Source organism: Octodon degus, unplaced genomic scaffold (genome assembly GCF_000260255.1).
Source record: "Octodon degus isolate 3935 unplaced genomic scaffold, OctDeg1.0 scaffold00002, whole genome shotgun sequence".
NCBI lineage: Eukaryota > Metazoa > Chordata > Mammalia > Rodentia > Octodontidae > Octodon > Octodon degus.
Window position 1 is genome coordinate 26,189,202 of NW_004524578.1, and position 18,805 is coordinate 26,208,006.

At 38.7% G+C, this 18,805-nt stretch overlaps 1 protein-coding gene across 1 annotated transcript in view; it reads left to right on the forward strand.

The window, feature by feature from the left end:
- The window catches only part of Ubr1 (ubiquitin protein ligase E3 component n-recognin 1), a 188,172-nt gene that overhangs the window by 131,796 nt on the left and 37,571 nt on the right, over positions 1–18,805 (forward strand). Inside the window, exons 33-37 of the mRNA XM_023712531.1 lie at positions 3,160–3,257; positions 4,355–4,448; positions 13,513–13,661; positions 17,550–17,605; positions 18,468–18,555. Coding sequence (XP_023568299.1) covers positions 3,160–3,257; positions 4,355–4,448; positions 13,513–13,661; positions 17,550–17,605; positions 18,468–18,555 — 485 coding nt within the window. The remainder of the gene's footprint in view (positions 1–3,159; positions 3,258–4,354; positions 4,449–13,512; positions 13,662–17,549; positions 17,606–18,467; positions 18,556–18,805) is intronic.

Sequence of the window (18,805 nt, forward strand, 5' to 3'; positions counted from 1 at the left end):
CTCCACTAAGTTGCTGAACTGTCCAGGCTGGACCTGTATCCTCCTGCTTCAGGTGTGCAACACCACAGCTGGCATATATATTGGCACATATATATGGGTGGGTATGGTGGCACATGCCTGTAATCCCAGCTGGCAGCTTTTGGGAGGCTGAGGCAGGATGATGCCATGAGTTCAAGATCAGTCTGAACAATGTAGTGAGACCCTGTCACAGGGAATGAAAAAAAAATTTTTTCTTTTAATTTTTGTTTTCTATTCATCTGTGAATAGAATTTAATAGCAAATTCATTTGTTTCTTAATGACTACTAGGAGTCTTACTTATATACTTTTATATTGGCATTGTTCTACATGGTAATAACAGTATTAGTTATAATTGTCTTTATTTCAATTTCTGTAAAACTCCAGAAATTTGTCATGGTAAACCTAAGTTCTGCTAAAAGATGCCACTAGCTGAGGGTGGAACTCAGTGGTAAAACACTTGCTGAGCTTGTGCAAGGCTCTGGATTTAGTCTCCAAGACCAACACAAATGCCATTAATGTATCCCCTAAGAAGAATTCAAAAGTGTTATCTTGGAAAGCCTAATTTAGAAATTATCTTTTTTAGCATTTTAAGACATAGGATGTCATTTTATAGGAAGAAAGTAGTGTTTTGGGGGTTTTTTGTGTTTGTGTTTGTGGAGGTGTTTTGTTTTGTTTTTTGTGGAACCGGGATTGAACTCAGGCCCTTGCCACTTGCCAGGCAAACCCTTATTCTACTGAGCTATCTCCCAGGCCCAGTAGTGTTAGAAAGGTTTATTGTTTATTTATTGAGTAACTAATATGTTTTAGACACTCAGCCTAGCACTTGCTACATTATCTTACTCTAGTTCTCATAATAGTTTACTGAAATAGTTACTGTTTTTGCATTTAAAGTTATGAATTTGGAGACAGGGCAAAGGATATAGCTTGGCAGCACAGTGCCTGCCTGGCAAGTGCTAAGTCCTGAGTTCAATTCCCACTACAAAAAATAAAAGTTTGGAGACAGATCCATTTTGAACCCAGACCTGACACAAAATTTTACCAAACTATATACCTGAAGACAGAGATAAAATAAATCATAATAAAATAAAATGATTTTCAACTTAGTAGTCTACAAAGCCTTTTTTATACAGTGACTCCCCAAAATAAAAATTATCAAACATTTTCATTATATATTCTGTAAAGGAGTACTCAGTAGCTTCTTTTCTTGGTGTCTTTAAGAGTATGAAGTTTCAGGGCTTTTATTTCTAGAGTCAGAAAACTTAGCCTTGTGACCAGCTGTCTTAGGCTTCTGAGGCTCTTACGCTGTAATAATACAGTAAAGCTATGGCAGTGCATGCCACAGCATCACTGTTGTCATAGTAACAGTTTTGTTACTCAGGATCTGAATTATGAGACATTATAATTTATATAACATAAATACATTTACCTTTTTGTTTTTTAAAAATCACTATGAACATAATTAAGATAATATAAAGCTAATACAAACTATCAGAACTAACATCTTAATTAAAATATTTAATTAATATATTTAAAGATTTAAAACTAAAACACTAGTATTTTTAAAGAAAATTAATCATAGTTGGTCTTAGCATACATTCATTTTTGAGAATCAAAAAACTTTCTGGAAACAAAACTAACATTAAAAATACAATAGTTTGTTTTATATACCAATAATGAACTAACTGAAAAAAAATCAGGAAGGTAATTTCATTAATAATGCCTTCAGGGGCTGGGGAGATGGCTCAGTGGAATAAGCACTTCCCTGGCAAGCACAAGGGCACTAGGAATCAACCTAACCAAGGAGGTCAAAGAACTCTACAGTAAAAATTACAAAACTCTGAAAAAAGACATTAGAAGATGGGAAACTTCCCATATTCATGAATCAGTAGAATTAATATTAAAATAATCCATGTTTCCAGAAGTGATCTACAGATTCAATATAATCCTCATCAAAATTCCCTTACCAGGAGGCCTGGCAAGTACAAGGTTCTGAGTTCAATTCCCAGTACCCGTCCCCCCAAAAAAATTCCAATGCCATTCTTCCCAGCACTAAAAAAACAGTCCTGTAATTCCTATGGGAAGACAAAAGACCCAGAATAGCCACAGCAGTCCTAAGCAAAAAGAGAAAGCTGGGGGCATTGTCATACTTGATTTCAAATTATACATACTACAAAGTCAGAGTAACCAAAACAGCATGATGGTGACACTCAAATAGACCAATGAAATAAAATAGAGGACACAGATATAAACTCACACAGCTACACCCCTCTGATTTTCTTTTCCTGATTCTTGATAAAGGAATCAAAAACATACATTGGAGAAAAAACAGCCTCTTCAAAAAACCCAGGCAATGTCAAGAGCAAAGGGCCCCAAGTTCAGAATATAATCTTCATGCTTGAAGGCTCAGAAAGAAGGTAGCATGCCTGGACAGAAAGAGTAGAGACCCTGAGCATAAGAGCTTATGACCTAAGACAAGTTAGAATATTTTATGTATGATGGGAAACCACTGGTATATTTTGAACAAGGATGTAATATAATCTGATTTAAGTTTAGAAGCACCTTGTGGCTGCTGTATCATGAATTCCTACTTAATAATGAAACAGAAATAGAAGTAGAAAGAATAGCTAGGAGTCAGTTGAAGTGATTCAGGTGAAGGATGATGTGACATGGACTAGGGTAACAGGTAGCAGCAGAAAGAAGTAATCAACGTGGAACACATTTAGAAAGCGAACCTGGACCAGGGATGTAGCTCATTGACACAGCACCTACACCTGCTTGGCAAGTGCAAGGTCCCAAGTTCAATTTCTGGTACCAAAAAAAGAAAAAGAAAGGAAACCTATAAGAGTAGCTATTAAATTAGGTGAGAATCAAGTCAGTGAACCTGGGTTTTCACTTAGGCAACTAAAAATGCTATTTTCATTTACTAACATCATTACTTTTAGGTGGTGTCTTGCTCTGTGTACTTTTAAAATCCCTTAACATTCACCCAAAGCCTGTATTTTTAGACACGTTTCAGTAGCCTAAGAGAGCATTAATTTAACAGTAATGGAGAAACTTAACATTTATGCAAGGAGAGTGCAAGCCCAGCTTTTTAGAGTGACTTTGGACAAGTAGATTTAATAATGTCTTTTTTTTTTTAGTGAGAATGCAGAAGCTCTTGCTCAACTTTTGACCATGGCACGGTGGATACAGACTGTTCTGGCCAGAATAGAAGGTTATAATATGAAACATACTAAAGGTTTGGTTAAATTTATATTTTATCTATATGAAAATTGTGTCAAAATCTTTATTTTATTTATTTAAAATATCATGCTAAGATATGGCTTGCCAATACAGATTTGTCTAGTATTGGAAAATAAGACTCTTTAAAACAAGACTTAAGTTTGTCTTACATCAGTTTACTCAAGTCAGTCATGTTTCATTCTAGGATACAGAATAGTATTAATCTAGAGTCAGATGACCATTTATATTTTTGATCCAAAATCCAGCTAAGTTTGTGAGATCCACTTACTGGTTGAGAGTTCTTGGGCAAGTTACTTATACACTTTCTGTGACTGAACTTTGTATCTTGTGGGGTTTTGTTTTGTTTTATTTTTGAGACAGAGTTGCTATATAATTCAGGTTGGCCTTGAACTCAAGGGCATCCTTCCCGCCTCAGCCTCTGCTGACATTATAGGAGTGAGCAGGCTCAACTTTCTTATTTGGGAAATGGAAATGGTAATACATACTTAATTGGCTAAAAGATTAATTGAGTAATTATATGTGCTTTATGACACTGTCTTTTGTTAGTTTTTGTTTGTTTGGTTGTTTTTTTTTTTCCTTTCTAATACTGGAGATTGAACCAAAGCCTTCATACTGAGCTGTATTCCTGGCCTTTTAAAATCTTTTATTTTGAGATAGATGCTCACTCAATTCCCATGCTAAATTACTCAGGCAGGGCTTGAGTTTACAATCCTACTGCATCTGATTTCCAGACTGCTGGAATTATGACCTATATTATTATGCCTAGCTTGTTATTGTTGTTCTTTAAAAGCTGTATGTGTGACATTTATATGGAAAAAAGAATAACGGCATCCAAATTTTATTTTTTGTTTATCTGGATAGAGAAAGTAAAGGTGATTGTTTATCGCTTATTAGCATTTTCTAAAATGATCATATATATTTTTTAAACAATAAAAAAGTATCTAATTAAATATATTCATAGGGCTAGGGATGTAGTTCAGTGGCACAAATACCTGCCTGGTCCAAGGTCCTCAGTTCAATTGCCAGTCCCAGAACAAAACGGAAACATACACATTCATGCTTTTTTCTTTCTTTTTCATTTTAATATATAAGGAGAAAACCCAGTAATTCCTATGTTGTTTGATCAAGGGATGGGAGATTCTACTTTGGAGTTTCATTCTATCCTGAGTTTTGGAGTTCAGTCTTTGTAAGTATCTGATTAATTATGTTTGTACATGGCTGTAAAAGTAACAATAGGAACTAGTCGATATTTACTTTTCTTCCTTTTTTATTATAGAATTATTTTTATCCCATTTTGATTTCTTTCTGCATGAAATTTTATTTGTATTAGTAAAATTAAATGGTGTGTGTGTGTGTGTGTGTGTGTGTGTGTACTGGGGATTGAACCCTGGACTTCTCAAATGCTAGGGAAGTGCTCTTCTATGGTGCTACATCTCCAGCCCAAAAGTAATAAGTGCTTAAAGTAATATGTTTTAGGTTAGGCCATGCCTCTAAATAAACATTTTGACCAACAAACAAACAAAAAACTAATTTTAGCTGGGTGTACTGGTGTATACCTGTAATCCCTGCACTTAGAAAGCTATGGTAGGAGGATTGTTGCAAGTTCAAGTCCAGCCTGGACGACACAGTGAGTTTAAGCATAACCTGAACTATGAAAATAAAAAGCACAAAATGCCACAAGCGAACCAAAATTAAGAGACTTCACTTAAGACACTTTTGCTGTTGCTTTCTTTAAAAAATTGGTTTTTGGGGCTGAGGAGATAGCGCAGTAGAAGGATCTGAGTTCAGTCCCTGGTTCCACCCCCCCACCAAAAAAAAAAAAAAAATTGGTTTTTGGCTGCTTGTGGGTTAGCTCAGTTGTTTAAAGTACCTGCTTGGGCAAGCCCAGTCAAGCATAGGGGACCGCAGTTCAATCCCCAGCTCCACATGCCGCACTAGACCTGTCATTAAGGCCACCCAATCCAGCCAAAGAATTGATTTTGGGTACATTTTAGATATTCGTAATGCTCACATTCATCATAGAATTTTTATTTCTACATGATATAACTTGATTCTTTTCTTTTCCCATTCTCCTCCCCTCTCGTCAGCTCCTCTTCCCCTTATTTACAAAAGCTTTTTTCCTATTTTTATTTTTTCATTTTTGCTTTTCCTTCTCTTTCCCCTTCACGTTCCTAGTTCCCTTCCCATTTGAACATTTTCTTCCTATTTCACAGCATCTATTATTTATTTTAGTCCTTATTTACACTTTCAGTTTCTCACACCAGGGAAATAATGTGGTATTTCACATGTGTGTCCAGTTTATTTCACTTAAAATTATGGTCTCAAGGTACATCCATTTACCTAGCGTATGTCTTTGTGACAGAGTTGTACTCCATTGTATAGAAAAACCACATCCTTTTTTTTTTTTTTTTTTTTTTTTGCAGAACTGGGGATCGAACTCAGGCCCTTGCACTTGCCAGGGAAGCACTTACTTTACTGAGCCATCTCCCAGCCCAAACCACATCTTTTTTATCTGTTTATCAGTTGATGGATATTTGGGCAGTTTCCAAAATTTAGCTGTTATGAACTGTGTCACTATACATATAGATGTACTTACATCACCTGTGGTGTGATGCTTTTAATTCTGTTAGGGAGATACCAAGAAGATAGCTTGGTCGAATAACTAGAATGTCTAGTCCTAGTTTTTGAGGAATTTCTACAGTGGTTGTAACGGTCTGCACTACCACTAGCAGTCGAGAAGGATTCCTGTTTCCCCACAGCCCCACCAACATTTGATACTGGTTTATTTCTTGATAGTAGCTGTTCTTTTTGGTTGCTGTGTTACTTTCTTAATAGTCTCAGTTTTCATCCCAGTATCCCCCAATTCACTTTTCATGAATGTAAACTTGAAGCAGTGGCCTCCTTACCTACCTCCTAAAGTTACTGGAAAAATATATAATGACACATTGCAAAGTTGGGTGTTAGTATTTCACAAAGATGATAATCAAGAATACTTTTTACTAGTTATAATTCTCTCATATATTATCTGCCCCCTACTACCTAAAAGTAGTCCATGGTATTTATCTGTCATGGGTACACAGAATAGGAATACACACACACACACACACACACACACCCCACTATTGACACAACAGTACTTCTTGGAAGGACAGATCTGGTGGAGCACTGGTGGCACACGCCTATAATCACAGCACTGAGAGGCTGAGGCAGGAAGATCATTGCAAGTTCAAGATCAGCCTGAGCTATAGAGTGAGCTCAAGGTTAGCCTGAGCTGCATAGTGAGACCCTATCTCAAAAAGACCAAAACAACAACAACAACAACAAAAACCCCAGTAATTCTTGGTCCCTTCTGAAACACTAAAACTTGTTAGAGCAGATCTGATTTCTTTGAATGTTAATTCTCCTCTGCCCAGTGTGTCTCTTACTGTGCATCTGAACACTTCTGGCTGTGATCTCTGCACCGCATTTGGGCCGTTACCATTTTGCAAGAGGTATTTTTCTACCTCCAGAAGAGCAAGCTCTGCCTTTGCCATTTTGTCACACTGGAAATACAGAGGTAATAGATTCTACCAAAGAACCTGCTTGGGCAAACCCAGTCAGGCGCAGTACCTGCTTATATTGAAAGAGTTGAAATTGTTCCATTGCTTTGATACCTAACAGGACTTTTTAGGAAGTATCCCTCTTTACTAATTTGTTTTTTAGGTGCCTGGGTTTTGGGGATTTTGTATTTATTTGTTTGTTTGTTTGTTTTTGAGACAAGGTCACTGCTCAGGCTGGCCTTGAGCTCACTTTGTAGCCCCAGCTGGTCTCCAGCTCACAGTGATCCTCCTGCCGCAGCCTCAGGCATGTGCCGCCATGCCCTACATGCTTTTTGGTTTTTGCTACATGTTTGCAGTACATAATGATTACATTCTTGTGGGAAGTTGTCACATGTACAAGACACATCTGAAATCCTTGTTCATCTCTCCCTTCCTAGTCCCTCCATCTCTTGATCTCCTGCCCATTTGAGAAAAATCTACCTCTATACTTTCTATCAATTGTCTTATATTTTGCTCTATTTATATTTTGAGTTTCTCATATAAAAGAAAGCTTGCATGCCTGATTACAGTTAACATGGTTTCAAGGTGCATCCATTTTCCTACAGATGACTCAAGTTTATCCTTCTTTATGACAGAATAGTGCTCCTTTGTATTTAAATAGCACATTTTCATTCTCTGTTGATGCCCATACAGCTACTTCCAAGATTTTAACAGTTACGAATTACGTCTCTAACTTTTGGGAAGCTATCTAAAAGGGAGATAGCTGGGTCAAATGGAATTTCTAGTACTAATTTTTTTTTTTTAATTTTATTTGTGTGTGTGTGTGTGTGTGTGTGTGTGTGGCCAGCTCAGCCCACCAGGGGGCGGCCCTGGCTGGCATGTGGTGCTGGGGGATTGAACCGCGGTCCCTGTGCTTTGCTAAGTTTGTTCTAAGTAGGTGCTTTAGACCACTGAGCCATCTCACCAGCCCCTAGTACTAATTTTTTGAGCAATCTCATCACACTGATTCCCATAGTGATTATATATACTAGTTTACATTCCCACCAACCATGTGGAAAGGTTGCTTTTCCCCACTACCTTAGCAGAATTTGTTCTTATTTGAATTTTTGAGGATGACCATTCTTTCTGATGTGAGATGAAATCGTACTGTTGCTTTTATTTGCCTTTTTCTCCTAGCCAGCTCTGTTGAAAAATTTTTCTTTACTTACTGGCCATTTCTACTTCCGAGAGGCATCTATTTATCTCACTTAGCCATTTTTTTCATTGAGTCTTTTATTTTGGGTAGTCTATTCTAGATAGTAGTCCTCTGTCTGAGCATAGCTGGGAAAAAACATTTCCTTTTCTATAGATTGTTTCTTTACTCTGTCAGTCATTTCCTTTGCTGTGGAGAGTTTTTAAATTTGATATGATCACATTTGTGGATTCTTTATACCCTTGTACCACCAAGATTCTGTTTAGAAAGCCCTTGGCTAGCCTAATGAGTTGAAGAGTTTTACCTGTTTTATCTTTCAGCAGATTGTTTCTATTTTAACACTTAGTTCTCTGATACAGTTTGATTTTACTTTAGTGAGAAATATAGGACTAGATTTAGTCATATGCATGTGGATAGACAGTTTTTTCAGCACTGTTTATTAAAGAGGCTATCTTTCTTCATGGGTATGTTTTGGCCCCTTTGTCAAAGATCAAATAACTGAATGTGCCTGGGGTAGTTTCTGCGTCCTCTGTTCTGTTACATTGATCTACCTGTTTGTTTTTTTTTTTAATTTATTTATTTATTTATTTATTTGTGTGTGGCCAGCTCAGCCCACCAGGGGGCGGGGCTGGCTGGCATGTGGTGCTGGGGGATTGAACCGCGGTCCCTGTGCTTTGCTAAGTTTGTTCTAAGTAGGTGCTTTAGACCACTGAGCCATCTCACCAGCCCTACCTGTCTGTTTTTGTACCAGTACCATGTTGTTTTTATTACTGTATCTATAACTGAAGATCTGAGATTGTGATACTTGCCACTTTTCTCTTGTCAACCAATATTGTTTTGCTATTCTGAGGCTCGTTTGGCTCCATATGAATTTTAGGAATTTTTTTCTCCGGTTCTGTGAAAGAATGCCATTGGTATTTTGTTTTGCTTTTTGAGACAGTGTCTCACATTGCAGTTCAGGCTGGCCTTGAACTGTGTATTCCAGGCTGAACTTGAACTCATGGCAGTCTTCCTGCCTCAACCTCCCAAGTCCTGGAATTACAGGTATGAGTCATGATGCTCAATTTGCTGTTCTATTTTGATTGGAATTTAATTAAATCTGTATATTTTAGAAGTGCCCATTTTGATTTTTGTGGTGGATTGCCAACTGGTGGCCAACTTTTTAACACCCAGCTGAACTGAGTCAGCATGGTGCTGGGTATGGGAGTCTCACTTGAGGATTGTTGCCCGAGGCATAAGAGGTAAAACTAGAAAAGCTGTAGAGAAGCTGTTAGGTATGCTGTTTGGAGAAGTTGTTGAAGCTGTTGGAAACCTCAGGCTCTCTTAGGCTATTCTGCTGGGTGACCTTGTCATGCTGGTTTTCCTGATGAACTTGGCTCTTCTCATTGGAAGGGGAGCTTAGGACCCTGTTGTCACTGAGAATGGCTATGGTTCACTTTGGAGAAGCTCTGGTCCTCCTCTTGAGCATTGCTTTCTGACTCCATAGGGTAAGATGGTGCAACAGTCAGTCTCCTGGAGAAGCCTGTCATGCTGGCATTCCTGGTGGGACCTCAGTTGTCCTCATCATTGGAGGAGCTTGGGACCTCACTGTTGCTAAGGATGGCTGTGGTACTTTTCAGGGGAGCTCTGGTTCTTACCCTGAGTGTGCTTCCTGGCTGTAGTTCAGCTTCTTCAGCCAGCTAGTACACATCCTTCATCACACTAGTACAGACTTTCTAGCTTCCACCACTGGCCTTTAGGCCTTTCCAGGGTGTTCAGGGTCTCACAACTAGATTGAACTTGTATTGATTCGCCTGTTTACAGCCTCCCAAGCTCTGGGATTACAGTCTCAACTGCTGTCTCAGTGTGCCGGGGCAGGGCCGGCATGGCAGGCCCAGTGATCCCCTGGCCCCCAGCACCTGCTTGCAGGCGCTTTAATCTCCTGAGCTATTTGGCCGGCCCTTGGGTTCTATGTATTTCACTTGTATATTGAATTTTTTTCCCATATTGGGATAATTTTTTTGCTATTATTTCAGTAAACAAGTTTTAATGTCTTTTTTTCTGTTTTCTGATTTTTCATTTATTTCAGTTAATCCAAAATTAGTCTTGAGTCATCTAGCAGCTGTTAGTTCTATTTTTTGTATCTTCTGGTTGTTAATAAGATATTTCATTGATTAACTGGTCACCAGCCATTACCTTGTCTTCTATTTTTGACATTGTCTTCTCACATCAATTACTTCTCTGCCCATACTTCTGACAGAATTCTGAATATCTTGAATGTCTATTTGTACCATTTTTAGTGCTGGGTATTTGTGTTTTGTATCCTTTTGTTTAGCATAGCTAGCTTTTTATTAGTATCTTCTGTAGACTCGCTTATAATTCTGTTTATTAGGTCCATTATCTGTTTAGTTGTATTTTCTTTAGGTTTACCAAGCATTTTATTGATCTGTTTTATTATTTCTTCTGTTATCTTTTCATCTTTTTTTTTTTTTTTTTTTTTTTTTTTTTTTTTTTTTTTTGCGGAACCAGGGATTGAACTCATGCCCTTGCACTTGCCAGGGAAGCGCTTATTCCACTGAGCCATCTCCCCGGCCCATCTTTTCAAATAAGTTGGCTGGCTGGCTTTTCATTTCCTCCTCTGTGAATCTTCATGGATCAGCCTAGGGCTGTTGGAAATTTTGGGAGGCATTTTGTTTGGCTTTTTGTTCTGAGGTTTACAATTATAGTAGAAAGCTTTCTGGCTAGTTTAGTTAATATCTACTGTTCAGAGGTTTCTTCTGGGCATAGCTAACTACATGTCATGGTTTGGGATTCTGCAAGGGGAAACAGTATAGTACAGGATACTTAATGATAACAGTATTTTATAATACTCATCCAAAAAGTCATATACAAAAAGAGTGGAGGAAATCTGTCCATACAGTGAAGACCAAAGAATCCAGCTGAGGGCCTTAATCCTGATATCCTGCATGAGTCCAGCTGAAGACCTAGCAACCATAACAATGACTCCCACAAGTCTACCTGGAGCCTTAGAACCCATGACCGTGGTCTCATGCAGGCCTGTTTCATGGATCTGCACTGGGAAGGCCCAAAGGTCAGTGGTGGAAGCTAGAATGTATATGCCAGCATGATGATCTGTGCTAGCAGGCTGAGGGATCTGAACTGGAGCCAGGAAGCAACACTCAAAAGTAACACCGGAGCTCCCCAAAAAGCTACCATAGCTATCCTCAGCAACAATGAGATTCCAGACTCCTCTGATGATGGGAGCAGCCAGACTCCTATCAGGAAAGCCAGCATGAGGAGCTTCTCCAGGAGACTAGCTTATGCACCATCTTCCCCTCTGGAGCCAGGAAACAATGCTCATAGTGAGGACCAGAGCTTCTCCAAGGTGAACCATAGCCCTTCTCGACAGCAAGGTCCTGAACTCTTACAGGATGAGAACAGCTGGGTTCATCAGTAAAGTCAGTGTGACAAGCTCCTCCAGAAGAACCAGCAGCTCGCTGCAACTTCCCAGAAGTTTCAGTCCTTCTCTAGTTCTGCTTCTTATATGGCTGGCAACAATCCTCAGGTGGGCACCACACTGGTGCTGTTCAGCTGGCAGTTACAGGTTGACCACTAGTTGTCCCAGAACCCAGCCACTTACGTTTACTTGGAAGAGGAGGCCACATTATCGTTAATGACATGAAGGCAATGCAGAAGTTGTCATCTATAGAAAACTAGTTAGGGACCAGGGCTATAGCTCAACAACATAGATGTCTTCCTGGTAAGCACACAAGTCCAGTCCTGTGTTTGATCACTGGTAACAACAACAACAACAAAATAATCACAATTATGTTCCCTTGGCAATAGTAATCAAATCACCAACAAAAACACCAGCAAAGTAGATATTGACATACCCTATGAACCAATAATGTACCATCCTTATCCATTGAAAATAAATCTATAATTATAGTATAAACACTAAGATGAAGCAAATACTGATCTACAATGAGTATATATTAAATGGAACAATTTTACCTCCATTAATACTAAAACAGTATTCAATAGTAATAGCATAGAATTAACTAGCTAGCTAAAGATGTATAAAGCTTAAAAGTTATACTAGCAGTTATTTATTATACTAGTAAAGGTAGAAGGGGTAGGGAACCAGAAAATGAAAAAATCAAAATTGAAAACTTAATCAATGGAAGATGAGAAAAGTGAAAAGGAGAACCAATTGAGGAATAAAAGGAAATTAATTGTATTATAAAATACAAAACAAAACAGAAGAACAAAGAAAAAGAAAAAATACAGGAAATAGAAGATAAGTAAAGCCAGGCATGGCGTTGTGCACCTGTGATCCCAGCACTTGGCAGGCTGAAGCAGGAGGGTGGCCATACATTCAAGGCCAGCCTGAATCACATACCAAAACCCTTGAAAACCAGAAAAGAAAGGGTGAAAAAGAGGGAAAACAAGTTAAAAAGAGAAAGGGGAACCCCCAACAAAAAAATGAAGACCGAAGTAATAAAAAAACAAAATGTTTAAAAGATTGGGTCCAAAAATAAATAAAAATCCACTATGTTTTTAGATTTTTTTTTTCTCCGAATGCCTTGAGGGCAGGTTTGGCTGGCTTGAGTTGTGGGGATCGAACCACAGCAACCTGAGCCTGACTGCTTTGTTGAAACAGCCACTTAAAGAACTGAGCTAAGGGGCAAGCCCCCTCCACTATGTTTTTGAATGAGTGATTTCTTTCCAGGATCTGCAGTCTTGAATCAGCATGTCATGATTTTCTCCACCTAGCTTTAGGGTCTGTGAATTTGTGAGGTCCCCTTGGCACCAGAAGCCTCTCTGTCTTTTCATCACAGACTGTGGTAGTCATATAAGCCAAAGTGTGTCCTTGCTGCCTTTGGTAGACGGGAGAAACAGTCGGCCCTGTGATCTCTGCCAGATGTAAGCCATGGTGCATGGGTTCAAGCAGACTGCTGTACTTGACCCTCACTGGGACTGTTGTGTCACCAGTGAGGACAGGGCCCAGGTCCTACCTGGCCTGAGCTTACACTTCTCAGAGGGTCTGTGTCTAACCTGCAGTGACCTCCAATGGTTGTCTCTCACCCAGACACCTTGGGAGGGTAACCCTGGAATTCCTGAAGCTGTTGGCAAGGTCTGTACGTTTTCCCTGAGTCTGTGCTGGCCCTTCCTACTTACCTTCTCTTTGGGGCACTTGCTTCGTCCAGGATAAGGTCTGTTGTTTAGTGTGTGCCTCTGCTGCCCTCTGTCAAGGGAAAGCAGGATATAAAGCTGACTTGGAGTCGGCAAATGGTTGTGGCCTGGCAATGGCTTGCTGCGTTATCTCTTCTTCTCTTCCCAGGCATTGGCTCTGTCCACAATCAGGTTGGTTGGCTGGTTGGTTGGTTGGCACATCTACTGCCCCCTTGCAAGGGAAAATGAAGTGCAGAGCCAGATTGGAATTGGCAGGTGGCCACAACCAGGGTGTGGAATCCATAGGCATAGAGTTAGTCTTCTTTACAAATTATTACATAAATTTTTCTTGTTTTTATTTTTAGGATCAAGTATTCTAATAGTATCAAGGAAATGGTCATTCTCTTTGCCACAACAGTGTACAGAATTGGACTGAAAGTGCCTCCTGATGAAATGGATCCTCGCGTCCCCATGATGACCTGGAGCACATGTGCTTTCACTGTCCAGGCAATTGGTAAAAACTTCTAAGAAAAGTGACTTGTATGTTTCCATGAAGCAGAATAAACACTGACTGACCAAATATTTTTTTCTTCCTCACCCCCAATTCAACTTGTTTCAAGGCCTACTAGTAGTAGTTCAGTATATTAGTATAATCTCGTTCCATTAGGTCTGAGAATTTTTTACATTGATCTCTTTTTATCTACCATAGTGACCATATGTAACATAAATTCAAAGTATTTTAGAAGGAATGAATCTGATCCTTGCTAGGGCAGGGGGCACAGAGAGTGGAGAAGGGGGAAAAAAATTGAGATGTGTTATGTACCTGCTGTACCAGTTCCTCACAATGAATATAATTATGTGCTACAAATATGTAATTTTTTTAACTGTCAAAAAAGTGCCTCTTGATTTTAAAGGGGTAGCACAAAGCTTGCTAGATAAAAAATAATTGACATTGAACTAGGCAGGGTGGCACATACCTATAGTTGAAACACTTGAGAGGCTGAGGCAGAAGGATCCCTGCAAATTGAGTTCAGGGTGAGCCTAAACTAGAGATCCTGTCTCCAAAAAAATATATATATATACAGATTCAACTCAGAAATCTGCAATAAGTTTTCTTTCTTACTAAAAATGGAAACAAGTCACCTGAAAAACATTACTAGAAAAGAGTAAATAAGTCTGAGGTGATGAGAAGAGACAGATCAGCAAGAAGAAACTAACCAGGCCTAAAGGGAACCCTTCCTTGAAAATCTTTTCTATGGCCAGGCATAATACAGCACACCTATAATCCCAGCACTTGGGAACCTGAGGCAGGAGGAAGTTCAAGATTAGCGTGAACTACAGTGAGACCCTGTTTCAAAAGAAAAAGAGGGCTGGGAAGATAGCTTGGAGGTCTGAGTCCTGCCTGGAAAGCCCAAGGACCCAGGTTCAATCCCTGGTATTATATGCCATGCAGGCTCTGGAATTGCAGGAGTGCTGTGCCAGACATGGCACATGCTTGTAATCCCAGTGCTGGGAAGGCTGAGACAGAAGGATCACTATGAGTCTGAGGTGGTAGCGAGACCCTGTACCAAATTAATTAATTAAAAGTTTTTTTTTTTTTTTTTTTTTTTTCATATTTTAGAGAAGGGTCTACAGAGTGTTGTGGCTTTCACTACTACATCAGACTTGTAGTGATCCACCTGTTTACAGCCTCCCAAGAGCTGGGATTACAGGCGCGCACCACCATGCCCAGTCTCAAGCCCCTGCACCTGCAAGCAAGAGCTTTAATCCACTGAGCTATTTGGCCGGCCCTTAAAAGTATTTTCTGTCTTGGAAATTTTCACTAGAAAAGCAAGGCAGTGATGAATCTCTTAGGTTTTTGTTTTTTCTTCTTGTTTTTTTTCCCGATAGTGGGGGTTTGAACCCAAGACCTTGAACATGCTAGGCAGACATTGTACCACTGAAGTACAACCTCAGCCCTTCTCATTTATTTTGAGATAGGATTTCACTAAATTGCCTAGGCTGGTCTGGAACTTCCTGTCTCAGGCTCCCATTTAGTCGGAATTGCAGGTGTGCCCCACCCTGCCTTGGCCTCTCAGGTTTTTACATTAGCAAATTTGCTCCTTACAGTTATGATATAATGCTATATAAAAGACATTAAGAACTATAATTCTTTCACATCTTTAAGCCATTTTACATCTCCTTTTTTCATTATATAACTTTTGCTTTTTAATGGGATCTACTATAGTTTTTAATAGGTTACTGCTGTTTTTAATGGAATCTACAATTTTTGTTTTTGTTCTGGTTTTGGCCGAACTGGGGATTGAACTCAGGGCTTGCACTTGCCAGGCAAGCACTTATTCTACTGCGCCATCTCCCTGGCCCCTATTTTTTCTTTACTATATATATTTTTATAACAATAAATTATTTCTTTTTTTTTTTTTTTTTAAGGTCTACAGGGTCTCACTACATAGATCGGACTCATAGTGATTCTTCTGTTTTCAGCCTCCCAAGCACTGGGATTACAGACATACGCCACCACACCCAGTATCAATTGCTGTCTCAGCATGCCCTGTAGGCGGAGCCAGCACACCATGAAGGGGATCAAATCTTGGCCACTGCACTCTGCCTAAGCAAGCACTTTAGTCCACTGAGCTGTCAGGCCGGCCCTTATTTCATAATTTGAACCAACTAGCATGAAGCTACTTTTCCCCAAAAACCTTCCTGCATCAGTCTCTGAATAGATTTTAGGAGTCAGAATTGGACTCTAATTTGAACTAAAGTCCAGACCTAATTTGAACTTAAATCGTAGGTACAGGATTTAAAGAGAAAGAATCTAAATGGATTGATCAGAAATGTAATGGTGCTTAATCATTTTACTGTCTTTGGGAAAACAAGCATTAGAAATCAGGCATTTGTATTTAGCCCTTGAATATTAAAAAGGGTCATGGTTTTATCATAAAAGAGATGAGAAAATCACTAGAGATCGTACTGAATCTTTGCACATGCTGTGTTGTAGTCTTGTAATTGGATTCTGTTTGATTAGTATAATATGACCTTGTGTTTGCTATCGTGCCTTTTTTTCCACTGAGGAGACAATTTTTTTGTTTCTTAGTTGACAAATGAAATTGTACTGGGTACAACATAATATTTTCAAGAACAGTATGTCCTGTGGAAGGGATCATCCAAGCTAGTTAACAAATATGTTACCTCATGTAGTTATTTTTGCAGTAAAATCTACTTTATTCTTAGTGTATATTTAGCTAACTGAGCTTCCTCCCTTTGGGGATGATGTAAACTACACAGTATATTGGCATAGGTAATAGTTGAAGAATAAAAACAAGGGGTCCTGTATTACTGTTCATTCGGAAATATATTTTAAAAAACAGAAAATAAGGTTTCCATGTTGAGAGATATATCTACTGCCAAAGATCAGTGAAAATGAAATTAATTTAACAATAAGTACCCTGGCCAGCAAAGCAAAATATATTTCAAATTCCATGGTTTTTTGGTATTTTCAATTTTTTCTTTTTTTAAATTAGAATAATAATAAGAATTAGAATAAGAATTTTATTCTTTATTAGAATAAAATAAATTTATTCTAATTCTTTTATTAATTTAAAGTTAAAATTGCTTATTTGTTTTATATAAGATAGGTTATAGGCTGGGGAGATAGCTTGGCAATCTAAGCACCTGCCTGGCAAGTGCAAGGACCCAGGTTCGATCCCTGATACCAGTACTGCATGCTATGCATGCCATGCCAACCCTGTGCTGAGCCAGCAGCGGAAACTGGGCATGGTGGCACATGCCTATAATCCCAGCATTGGGGAGGCTGAGTCAGGAGGATCACTACAAGTCAGAGCTGCATAGTGGGACTCTGTACCAAAAAAAAAAAAAAAAAAGATTATATATATAAAATAGGTTATAATACATACAAAAATGCTTTTAAACTTTTTTTTACATAATGATAAGGAAAAAACATCTGCCATGATTTTATCAAACATTTTTTTATTACCTTTGTTATTTTGTTGTTCCTTTTGTCTTTTGAGACAAGGTCTTGCTATGTAGTCCAGCTGGCCTTGAAGTCACTATGTAGCTAGCTGGCCTCGAAATCATGGCTGTCCTCCTGCCCTAGCCTCCTGTAATAGGATCAGGGTGTGGTGCCACCATACCCAGCTCTACTCCTTCTTTATAAATTAGCACATGATCAATATTGTTTTGTAGTAATTTATAAATTGTCTACATTTACTTTTCTAATATTCTCTCAAAAATTGGAAAATTTTGGCATTGACTTTCAAGGGGTAAAGTGCAAATCATCTGATCAAAAATATAATTAAAGAACATCAAATAGAAACTAAGAACAGTATATAATTGTAGTAGTGCTCTGGATTTATTTATTTATTTATTTTTTGTTATATTTAAGAAAACCTATTGGGAGATGAAGGAAAACCTCTCTTTGGAGCACTTCAAAATAGGCAGGTATGTATACTCCAGCAGGGTTCACATAATTTATAGAATGGCTTCTTTTTAAGGAATTAAATAGTTAATTTATCCATTTTTAGAAAATCTTCACTATTTTTTCTGTAAAGAGTAGCAGAATTGGGCTGGGGCTATAGCTTAGTGGTGCAAGGTCCTGAATTCGAGTCCCAGTTATGTCCCTGCCTCCCCCCCCCCAAAAAAAAAAGAGTAGGAGAATTCTTTTTTTTTTTAATACACAGGAGCAGAATTCTTTAGAGCAAAAAGGGAGCTGCTTCAACCTCATGAAAAATTGAATGGTCACTGTTGTGCATATCAAAAGTTTACCCAGCGTCAGTGGTTAAATGTATTTTTTAGAGTCAGGATACTGAACTTTTCTTCTCTTCTCTGTCCATTGCCAAATAGTAACCTCGTATCTCCTTGGTTTTCCTATCTCATTGATTTTTGTACTGTCATAGAATAATCTTAAATGTCAGTGCTTCTTAGCTCTCCACAAATTGTCACACTGAATTTAAGAGGGAACCTGCTTTACAACTCTTTGATGCCCAGGCGTATACACCTGCCTCAAAGCTAAGCCTTACAACTCAGGCTGTGTGGAAAACCATCCTCCAGAAGGGTGCTCAGTAGCCTCATGAAGACAAAGTAGGTAGCTCAGGGATTCTGGACTATATCCCTCCCTTCCTTCCTTCCTTCCTTCCTTCCTTCCTTCCTTCCTTCCTTTTGTTATTTGAGGCAAGATCTCACTCTTACTATGAAACTCATTCTGGCCTTGAACTCATGGCATTTTTCCTGTCTTACCCTCCCAAGTACTGGACTGCAGGCATGCACCACCACACCTGGCTCTCTCTTATTTTTCTGACAACAGGCACAAGAGACTAAGTCCAAGAGACTAAGTCTACACCTCCCTGGACTTTCCATCTTGCTATTTGAGAAGCAGAAGATACATTTCTGTGGTTCCAAGATTTTTGTACCATCATGTTAAAACTTCTAGAAATACATTTGCACAGGATCAATACAAAAAGGCAGATGTTTACTAAATTGACATTGGATGAAATGAGAATTAAGATGACCTTTAATACTTTTTGTCATGAGAATATCTATTAGAAGTGTAGTAAGGTCATAAAACTTTTCAAGGGTTAAGAGTATTATATCTGGGTGTGGCGTTGCACACCTATAATCCCAGCACTCTGGAGGCTGAGGCAG